The 11613-nt window shown below is 41.4% G+C and overlaps 1 protein-coding gene across 1 annotated transcript in view; it reads left to right on the forward strand.

Annotated features, from left to right (window-relative positions):
* Nucleotides 1-11613, forward strand: part of LOC130178511 (double-stranded RNA-specific editase B2-like) — a 45413-nt gene that overhangs the window by 27980 nt on the left and 5820 nt on the right. Inside the window, exons 4-9 of the mRNA XM_056390827.1 lie at nt 4084-4201; nt 5631-5799; nt 7177-7325; nt 9154-9307; nt 9922-10103; nt 10610-10791. Of these exons, the coding sequence (XP_056246802.1) occupies nt 4084-4201; nt 5631-5799; nt 7177-7325; nt 9154-9307; nt 9922-10103; nt 10610-10791 (954 nt within the window). The remainder of the gene's footprint in view (nt 1-4083; nt 4202-5630; nt 5800-7176; nt 7326-9153; nt 9308-9921; nt 10104-10609; nt 10792-11613) is intronic.

The following is an 11613-nucleotide window of genomic DNA, read 5'->3' on the forward strand; positions in this document are numbered from 1 at the left end:
ATTACACCACATTAGGGATGAAGGAGGAGCGGCAGCAGACCAAGGAGATTGAGGTAGAGCGGGAAGGCGGTGTGAAGAGCATAATAATCTGACAGATAATTGTTTAACACACTCATTACACACGACCTTGTGCCACTGTCATCCAGAAAACATTGAGCAGATAGTTTCACTCAAAAAAAATAAAAAATCAACTGCATGCTCCTACAAAATAAGGACCGCAAAAAAGCAAGACGTCACTGAGGTCATGTCTGGGTAATACATCAAAAAGTCTGGCGTGGTAAGTGATGAAGGGTTTCAATTCTACGATTACACACATATTTCATTATATATGCTAATTCTCATGTTTTTATAAATTTGACAGTTTTTAGGCAGAAATCTAAAATCAAGTAATTAGATTTTCCACCAAAACTACATTCCTGAAAAAAGTCTTTTCTCATACAGTTGTAATTACACAACATATGTTTCCCTATATGAAGAATGATTTCACCATATATGTCACCTATAAGAAGATATATTATTATCACATATATCTTCATATATCCAGAGGATGTATATAAGTTCATAACATGTATGAAATGCCCATAGTAAAATTTGTATATCTACATGTATTTAAAATATCTGTGATGTGATTTTATATATATTATTATAATTAACACTATATATTTGATTTCTATACTATTTATTTGATATTATTTATAGTGTATTAAAACAATTATATATGATATATAATTGTTCCAATTTCATATAATTTTTACATATATATTATTATATTATATATATATTTCATATTTGGAAATTCGATATATGTAGCCTACACATATTACATTTGCATATGGGTTTGATCTGAAACATAATGTAGGTAGATCCAATTTATAGATAAAAGAATGTGAAACTTTTAAAAAAATATTAATGCCTAGTCATAAATGTCTCTGGTGGGTGGGGATGTGCTGAGAGGATTTAGTCTCCTGGCTTTAATATTACTAAAATACTGGATACAGCCCTGTTTTTACATGAAGACATGGTTAACAAAATGCTTAAGCTAAATAATATAGGGTGAACAATGTGCAAACATTTTGAGTAAGCTAATGAGAAACCAAATAAAAGGTGCATTCATTGATTTTTGGCCAGAACACAGTACAGTAGCATAAGATAGTATAGGACAGTGTAAAGTACAGTATTCATTCTCTTTTAGCTCTGTTTGGTCTTTTTAGCTGCTAAATGCTCCACTGTGTTCACCAGCTGGTCACTAACTGTGTTTATTTGCTGCAGTGTTTCCAGACGTGACTGGCAAAAAGTCGTCCAATCAGAACTTAGAACCCGACTTCTGACCATTCAGAGGAAGGGCTTTTTGTGCATATTGTATTTTGTGCAGTAATATCAGTAAAATTAAATGATTTGAACGTTAAAAGTCAACCTTCAATTACAGGAAGAGATGTGAGTGTTGCCATGGGCTACAACATTACCAATGTTTTTTTAATTATTTGTTTAAATTTTTGAGGATTAAATACGCCGAATTTGCTAGTTCCTGTTTACATGTGTACTATTGGATGTACTGACAGCTTTCAATGAATTATTTTACTTTACTAAAAGTTAAACTAAAAAGCTGGTGATTCTCAGGCAAGTTCTGGAGTTACAGTATAGGGAGCGGCTGTTTTCTGTGATCTCACCAGATTTATGGACGTTTATTTGCAATATAATGACATCATTGGAAAGTTTAAGTCACATTGAATCTAAAAATATGTGTATTGTGTCTGTGTGTTCAGAGTGACTCAGATTTATAACAGAAATTGCAGCATTGGGGCTCTAAGGATTTTAAAGTAGCTCAACTACAAAGCAGGTCAAACTACAGTCACTAACTCGGCTGTTGTTTTTGATCACCTGGACGCACCTGAACCTGTCACACCAAAAACTGCAGTCCACCTGAAACTGCCCTACAAAAAGTTCCCCAAATCATAACAGCTCACACAAATCTTTTTTTTTTTTACTGCATGTGCAGTTACACGAATAGATTGGGGAAGTTTGGGAAATATACCAGGAAGATTGATACCACTGTCATATCTGTCCATTAAATGTAACAGTGAGGAGCTGGTTAGCTTAGCTTAACAACTTGAGTGACATTTTCTAAAAACTACAGTTTCCAGTATTTTTATACAATGTTTGAAAACAGCATATTTGTGACCAGTTTTTGAAAGATGTGCATTTTCACTAGGAACCAAAAAGCTCGGAGCTCAAACCCACAGACACAGGGGGAATTACAAGCTTTATGAGATGGACTAACATGTTTGATTTGGGTTTTATGATCAATAAATGTATCTATTATCCTTTAAGTGGCACACAATAGATTTGGAATACTGCACTATTACTACTACTCATTAACCTACAGCGGACCACAAAAACATAGTGTCATAAATCTCATGAAATTATCTTTGTTTATTCCTCAGGTCATTAAAGCTACATTAAAAACATGACATCCAAATAAGTTTTATGATTTTTTTCTGATGGTGATGATCATGTATGAGTTGTTTAAAGTTCAGACAATCAGTGGAAGTCTAGTTTACCCACCGGTCTCGTATTAATTTATCAAACATTAATTATTTGCAGCCACTACTGAGCTCAATCCAGACTCTCAAATATTTCATCTGCTTCCTCCAAACTGAGGGAAGAGATTGATGGGCCGATCGGTTTTATTTTCTCTCACATATTCAGCAGTCATGTTTAATACCAGAACATTCGGCACAGCTGATATTTTTATATCATCTCGTCAGAAGTAGAAGAAGATCCTCCTCCTATTAAAACCCCACACAGTTGTTGTGTTTTGATGCTCCTCCTGACATTTACCTGAACCCTGCTGCATACGGAAACTATACCTGTAACTTCCTGATGTCTGCCAAGAGAGTGACATTGCTCTAAAAAATATAATTAGGCATATTTTGACAAGCAGGAGTGCAACACCTCTTCCTCCGCAGACTGGGGGAGTTTATAGGGAGAAAAACTCTCGGCCATCATTGACAGACTGTCAGAGTCGGGGCTCGTGGTCCAGGCGATATCTCAGCTCTTGGTGCCTCCCTGCAGACTTTGTTTGAACGTTTTCATCGGTGTGTTTTCATCGGCTGTCGTCTGAGGAAAATAAGACAGCAGGAGTCACAGTGTCCGCAGGTTTAAATATAGGTTGAACTGAAGTTTGTCCAGCCAACTTGTTAGGAACATCGACAATTATGAGTATTGTGTGAGTAGAGAACGAATTATGAATGATAAATTATTTATTAACATTTTTTATTTGATTTATTTTTGGTATAAAATCTTGAACACTGTTAAACATGTTAATTATCTTGGTTTGTTTTCCATAAAAAGCACTTTGTTAAGAAAAGTTTTATTATAATGTTTCATTATAATAATAAATATATTATTATATTACTATATATTATTTGATTGTGTATGCGAGTTCAGAAATTTAAAAACAAGGAAGACAACTCAGACGGAGCAGGTTGAATTAAAGGTTTAAAATGACACGTGGGCAGAAGCAGGTCTGAGGGTTACAGAAACAGGCAGCAAGCATGGGCCACAACAGGTGACAACAGCTGGACCACAATGGCAGGTAAAGCAAATATTGTAGGAGCTGGCACAGGACAGGTGTGACTTGATTATAAGAGAATGAGCAACAGGTGCAGCGGAAGGAGACTGGGAAAGGCGGGAGACACTACGAGGGCATCTGGTGGACAGGTGGGGAATGACAGGGACCAGAAGGTTCCTTGATGAGTTGAGGGACAGAGACAAAGAGAAGGTGCAGGACACATAGCTCCTGCAGGCTTTCCTTAAAACTCCAGAACCTGCCTGAGAATCATTATGTTTTTAAGTTTTCTACAGTATCAAATGAATCCAGTGATAATTGTCTGTAATTAAGATAATTATCTTTCAGTGTCAGACTTTGAAAAACCTTCGGCCGAAATAATCCCAACCTGATCAGAATAGTAATAAATACATCTGCAGAAAAGTCTGGTAAGAAGAGAAAGACAGAAAGAAAGCGGACATGTTCATTATGCATCTTCAGCTTCATAATCGTACCTTCCATTTCTTCTTCTGCAGTTCTTCGCCGAGTCAATCTTCCACCTGGTGAGAGAGAAATACACGGAGCTGACAGACAGCTGTTTCTCTACCTCGCACGCCCGTCACAAGGTCCTGGCAGGGATCGTAATGACCAGAGGTGAGTGGTGGAGACACGACGGTCCAGACTCTCACTGTTATCCAGGTGATGAGCAGTGCAGTAGCGTTTGGAGTTGTGCCCACATGGTTCAGGTTTGCCTCATCAGACCAGAGAATCTTTCTCCTCATGCTCTTGGTTCTTGGTCACCTCCCTGACCAATGCCTCTCCTCCCTCTCTAGGAAGAACCGGTGGTGGTTCCAAACTTCTGCCATTTCACACTTACTGAGGCCACTGTGCTCCTGGCAACACTCAAAGCTTTAGAAACGGTTTTAGACCCTTGCCCTGATCTATACCACGCCACAGTTAACCACAGTGAGCTCCTGGGACTTCCTATTCTGGTTTTTATCCCGACATGTAAACTGTGTCCAATTCAGGGACCGCATCCTTCAGAGGACGTATTGTACGAAGGTATGGCCCTTTGTATCCATTGTAGCCCGATGCAAAATGACACGTTCTGACCTAGGTTGGAGGATTTTTGCCTTTACTGTTGTATCACCTAGCAACCTTGACAACATGTAACATTTTCTCACAAAAACTTGAGGTTTTAAGGCCGTTGGTTTTAACAGTTGAACCGTTAGCTGTTGAACTGAGCTGAAACCCATTATTTACATTTAAAGGTGTAATCCTCGCGCTCTCTATTGGTTTTGTTCACTGCCATATTATTTTCATTACCGGTACGCAATGAATCTTGGGATAGGTTGGGCTGTAAATAAGAAAGTATGAAGGCAATTTTATCCGTTTTAAATTAAATCTACAGCAAAATGAAGTGAGCAAAAAGTGAAGGGGTCTGAACACTTTCTGAACTTCACTGTATGAGCAGAAATCCAAAGAAAAGGATGCTACAGTCCTTTTCTTTCCCCCATGGTGTCTGCAAAGTGAAGAAACACGGCGGCAGCAGCAGCAGCAGCAGCACTGGATTATCACTTTAAGAGCGTGGACTTGTCTGAGCTCATCATTTAAAGCAGGCAGAAGAGAAGCGTCTGAGTCCCTCTTACACGAGAGGGTGTCACCGTCACTCAAAGAAACGAGTTACCTCAGATTACCCCGTGGATCTTGAAGGGAGGCAGTCATCTTTACCATCCTGCGAATCTTTGATGAGGCCAGATTGCAACACAACAGCCTGTTTTTTTTTTTTGAGGCGGTGCAGTGATTGTTCAGTCATACACTTTTCATCAGCCCTTCTCAGCCTGTTAATGTGGCTGTGACGGGACGCTGAGGCGGGGGCGGGGCGCGAGCACAGAGGAGACGTCCTGTTTTCTCGTTGTGAGAGTCAGATGAGGCGTCTTGTTTGAACTGTATCATGTTGAATGTCTTGTTCCATCAGACGGTAAATCACTTGCTCAGTGAGTCACCAAAGATCTGAGCTGTGGTTCCTCTCTTCTGTTCCTACAGCTCTAACTATCCTCTCTCTCTCTTATCTGTCCTCCAGGGTTTGACCTCCGATCAGCCCAGGTCGTGTCTCTGGCCACGGGGACTAAGTGTCTGGACCTGGACCATGTGACCGACCGCGACTCGACGCTCAGCGACTGCCACGCTGAAGTCGTCAGCAGAAGGGCGCTGGTTCGATTCCTGTACACTCAGCTGGAGCTGCTGCTCTGGTACAAACTATAATATTTATGTTCGTCTTTGTTGCCTTTTCTTTCTCCTATTGTCCACAAATCTAACAATAAAAACAGAAGCAGCAGTGTGTCATACTACGTCCACACGACTACGTTTTCATTTTCAAAAGAAAACGATCTCTGTCCAGACTCACACACCTGAAAACACACACCTACCCGAGCAGTCATGTACACTGGGCATGTGCGAGCCAGTGTAAACAGGAAGTAGATTGTCGACTGCAGTTGATTAGTTGCAAATATACTACAAACAAGCAACAGCAAAGAACGATTGTATTTTATTATCATGTGACTACCACTGGTAGTCAAGGCTGATGAGAGGTGATCAGGGAGCGACTGTGCGGGTCTACATCATCGTTTTCAAAGGTGCAGAGTTTTTAAACTAAAACAGGTCCAGCAGCGTTTCCAAAGGTCTCTGTTTTCAGTGCTTGAAAAGTCAGGAGTTGTGTGGACGGGAGGTGAAAACGTAGCAAAAGAGATGCATTTTAGAATTAAAAACATAGCTGTGTGGACGTAGCCTCAGTCCATCTCTCAGTGCTCTCTGACCTCTCTACCCTGCTGCTGCACATAGCTCCTCCCCACTGGTTCTTACTGAAGAAGTACATCTTTAAAAACACATCACAAATATATAGTTTACCTTTTTAAAATAGTCTCAGTAATTTCCCCAAAACAGCTTTTCACTGTCGTTTTTGGCAAACGTCACTCAAACTGGAGGAAATGGTGCATTTGTTGGGGACTATTTTCAGCTGTGGATTAATCCATATTTGGTGTGTTTTGGTGTGTGTGTGTGCATGTGTGTGGGACCGAGTCAAAATAAACTACAGTGTGTGTGCGTCATGGTGATGAAGAAACACGTCACCCAGTGAAACAGCGAGGCTCACTGATGTGTTTTTAATAGTCTCTGCAAACAATGGAGCTGTACAGCTCAGCACTTGTTATCTGCCACTGTACTGTATTATTCCACTTCATGGTTTTTGTATGTGTTTTAAAGTGGGTGGGGCTCTTATGGGAAACGGTTATGTCAGGTATTTCCGTGCACCAAGCCGATTTTTTGACTATTAAACTCTCATTAATTTATAACTGAGGGTGTTTTTCTAACTCTAACTTTGATTTAGTCACAAATATTCAGTGTTGCATGGAACTAAATATCTAACTTTGAAATCTTATGGTCCTAATAGTGAACTTTATCTTCCAGCGTTGATAAGCTTGTCAGTAATTATTATTAGTTACACCACAGGGATCAGTAGAATTTCATCCAACTTGTTTTCAGTTCATGCCGTCAGTCTTCAGTTAGAGGTTGTTTTTTTTTTTCTTTCATGTTGAATGACTCTTCCTCTTATTTCTCTCTCCTCTCTGAAGTAAGTCAGCAGACGGTGGGGAACCATCGATCTTTGTAGCAAATAAAGGCGGGTTACAGCTGCGGGACGGCGTCCTCTTCCACATGTACGTCAGCTCGTCACCGTGCGGAGACGCTCGACTCAACTGCCCCTACGAGACCACAGCCGCATGTGAGAGAAAAACACATTTAGATCATGGCGGTAATGATGTTACCGGCTCTCATGGTTTCCTGTCACATTTCCGTCTTTGCTTTTTAGTATTTATTACCATTATGCACTTTGCTGTAGATACATACTGTACGTCTTTAACAATCTATTGTTCTGCTGACGTTCTTGGTGACTGCACAAACCCACTGACCCTGAGGAGTTTCATTTATTTATAAACGGAAACTCCACCATAAAACTCATTAATTAATAAATACCAGAACTTCTGGCTCCATTAAGCAGCTCCGTCTTTGTTCCTCCTCCTTGTAGATGACACATCTTCAGCAGATAAGTTGAAGCTTGATGCTGGAAAGGCTCAAATGTTCTGCAACAGTTCACAGCCACTTGCTCTCGTATTTCCAACCTGATAAAATTGTTAAACTCAAATGGAAATACTTGATAATAATTATTATTTGTTGTGCTAATGAAAAACAACAACAACCCTTGGCTGCACGCTTGATATGTACGAGAACAAGATGAGAACCAAGCTCGTCACTCTCCCACAGGACACTAACCCCACTCTCACACTCTCCAGGCTGAGCAGAAAACACAGGCACAGGTGATTAGTCTACTTGCCTGATTGGCTGTTCCTTAACGAGCTAATTAAGCCGCACCGTGGGAGTCTAGCCACCACCTCATACTATGATTACTTGAAGTTGACTTTCTCTGTCTTCTGTTTCTCTGCGCACTGCGTTACCCACCTTTGTCGCCATTTTTGTGGATGTTTTCAGTCTCTCTCCCCCCCCCCCCTCCTCCACAAAGCTCTTGCTGGCTTGGTTGTTCATGAACACAGACACAATATCACTGTTTGAATCAATGAAAAAAAATCAGAAACATGGACATTGATTCAAAGGCCTGGAATCAGGGGTGACCCTTTAATGTACAGGCTGTTAATTATGTAGTAACGTGTAGAAATTACCAAGAGATAACAGTCAAGTAAATTCCGAATAATGCCAAGTGGAAGTTGTATAATTTGTCAGGCTCAGGACACAAAGGTTGAACCCAAAAGCACGACCAGAGAGGCAGTTAACAATAAGGCAGTTTATTGATCTTGTCTTGATCACAGACAGGCAGAAGAAGGCAGCGATACCGACAGGGAACAGGCAGATCTCAGGAAACAGGTAACAGAAACGGTCTCGCTCCGAAGGGCAGTCAGGTAAACGCTGGTAAGTAACTCACTGGGGAAGAAAACAAACTGGCAAAGTGCAAAGGGACACACAGGGCGTAAATACTGTTGGGAATAACGAGACACAGGTGAAACACATTAGGGAGAAGGCAGGTAATCACTAAGGCCTGGGGACCGTTGTGACATAATTACTGTAAAAATATTGGGTAATTATAGAGTAAAAGTACTTTGCTGTGTGGCGCAAACTGGCTGCTGCAGTTATTTTGGACGACAACAATGTTGACAGTTAAAATATGAGACTTGGTGTTACACAATGCAATAAGAGATATTAATGCTATCAATATTAATGGTAGTCTATACAGAAACAACTCTCCTGTCTTACCCTGTATGTGGGTTGTATTTTTATTATAACAATTCCCATATAACTACCAACCGGCCCTCTTCATTCTGCTTTAATTTTACTCCATAACCCAATATTTTACAGTAATTCCCAGTAATTATACAACTACAACTTGGCATTATTCTGATTTTACTTCACATTACCACAAAATTACTACACAATTACACCTGTAATAGAAAATGTTACTGAATCAGGCTACAAAATGAAAATCCTGGACATGAAAGTAAAGTGTTGAGTGTTAGACCCTAACCTGACTCCTCCTCCGTCAGACCCCAGCAGGAGGTTTCGCTGTCACCTGAGAGTGAAGGTGAACGGAGGCGAGGGGACGCTGCCGGTCACGGCACGGAGAGCCAATCAGAAATGGGACGGCGTGTCACCGGGTAAACCTCTGGTCACCATGTCCTGCACCGACAAAATGGCAAAGTGAGTGTGACTCAGTCCTGGAAGCTGTTTCCTGATATTTAATACATTTGTTTTCAGTTTGTTTATCCCATTGTAAAAATGGGGACTTGTAATGGAAAATCAAACCCAAGTTGGAATAAACTGTTGGTATCCTGTAATACATGTTAATATTTCTACATAGCTCTGTTCACACTGCAGCTACAAATCTGCCATTTCTGGTTTTACCTGTGACAAATATCTGCTGTTATTCAGTCAATCAGAAAACACACAAAACTATTTTGGGAAACACCTCAAGCTAAACAGAGAAGTAGTTGTCTACACTACTAGGTGAGGTGCAGGACCACAGATACAGTGGAGCTCACTTCTTCATTAGACTAACAAACATGCAGGAGAAGCTGATTGTGTCACGTCATCTTGGTGCTCTCTCATCCAGCCGGTCTATTTCAGGGAATTTGCAGGTGGTGTTCATGATGTGTTCACTGGGTTCAGGCAGCAGAGGAGCATCTTGCTGCGTTCTAGACAGTTGAACACTGGTCAAACTTTAATCGTCCCCAAGTGAAAATCTTCACAGCCGTCAAACTGCCATCATGACTCTGCCCAGAGTGTATTTTCTTTTTAATTGTTTGTCTCAACAGGTGGAGCGTCGTGGGACTCCAGGGGGCACTCCTGTCTCACCTGGTGGAGCCGGTTTACCTGCACAGCCTCACGGTGGGGACGTTGAGCCACACGGGTCACCTGGGCAGAGCCTTGACACGCCGCCTCGCACCCGTCAAGCACCTGCCCCTCCCCTACCGCCGCCGGCGGGTGCTGCTCAGCTGTATGTCTTAAACCGCCCGATTGACACGCTTATACAATATTGATCTTTCTCAGTGATACAGTACGTGTTGTTCTGCACACTCACAATCTGGCAGGTCGACGCTGTTACACAGGAAGTGATGAGTTCCTCTTCATTTGAGTGACTGTGTTTTTGTGCCTCCGTGCCGGAGGCATATTGTTTTCCAGTTGCCCATTCGTCCATCCTTTTCTCATGGACAGTATAGATTTTGGGGTTCAAAGGTCAAATGTCAAGATCATGGTGACCTCACAAAACACTTTTTAGCAATTACTCAAGACTACACAGCAATTATGACAAAATTTCACACAAATGGTTCATATTTTATATGACTCTGGATAAACAGGGATGTAATCTGAAACTAGTCTGAGTGGAGGAGGGTTAGTTAGTCTTACTTTGAAACTAGTCGACTAGTGTTCTGTCTAATCAATGGAGAAATTATTCATTTGTCTATGCATTCTAAAGCCTTACCTGTGGTTTTTCTCTGTCAGGTCTGAGCAGCAACGAGGTTCGGCCTGCGGGGAAGGCCCCAAACGTCAGCGTAAACTGGAGCTGCGGTGATGGAGGCCTGGAGGAGATCAGCACCTCCACAGGAAGGAGAAGGGACTCTGGGACGCCGTCACAGCTCTGCAGGAGCTCCCTGTTTGCCCGCTGGCAGAGGCTGCAGCAGCAGGTGGGTCAGAGACGCTGAATGAGGAAAACACTGAACCTAGAGCAGCTTCATGTCAGGAGGGGCAGAGAGGGGGGTCTCTCTGCTGCTGCATGCTTTTTTTTCTATTTTTATTCCACCACGCCTGCGACAGTCAGACCCAGAGACATATTGTTTTCAGGTTGTCCATCCCATTCTTGTGGACGTGATATCTCAGTAACCCCTTCCTCAAATTTGGCACAAACATTCACTAAGACTCAAAAATGAACTGATTAGATTTTGGCGGTCAAAGGTCACAGTCGTGATGACAACCGTTCTTTGTGCATGCAATATATCAGGAACACCCAGAGAGGATTTCATCCCTTCTGACACACTGTGACCTCACAAAACATGTTTTGGTAATAACTCACAAATTCATTCACTAATTATTACACAATTTAACTAAAATGTCTGTAAGGAAAAAATATATCCAAATGGTCAAAAGTCAACTTCACTGTGACATCATAATGTTCAGCAAAATCACTTCTGGCCATTCAGTGCTGTAACTCAGGAAGGGGAGGTTGAGATGATAATTCCTGCAACTTGGCTGGTTCATGGAGGGTTACAACCGGGAGGAGGGAACTCTTATGTACAGTTTGATTTTTTAATTTGAAAGAAAACAGGGTGGAAGGCTCATGAAGACTATGAAGCATTAGCAGTCATTACTCTACACCAGTAAAAGATGAACAAACAAGTTGAGTTAGCGGCTTGGGTCTACCAGCTGATTCATTAGCACATGGCAGCAATTTATTAAAAATGCCACATCGGGTTCAAGCTCTGCCACATTATAACAATGCTTTTAAAAGA

Source organism: Seriola aureovittata, chromosome 12 (assembly GCF_021018895.1).
Source record: "Seriola aureovittata isolate HTS-2021-v1 ecotype China chromosome 12, ASM2101889v1, whole genome shotgun sequence".
Lineage (NCBI taxonomy): Eukaryota > Metazoa > Chordata > Actinopteri > Carangiformes > Carangidae > Seriola > Seriola aureovittata.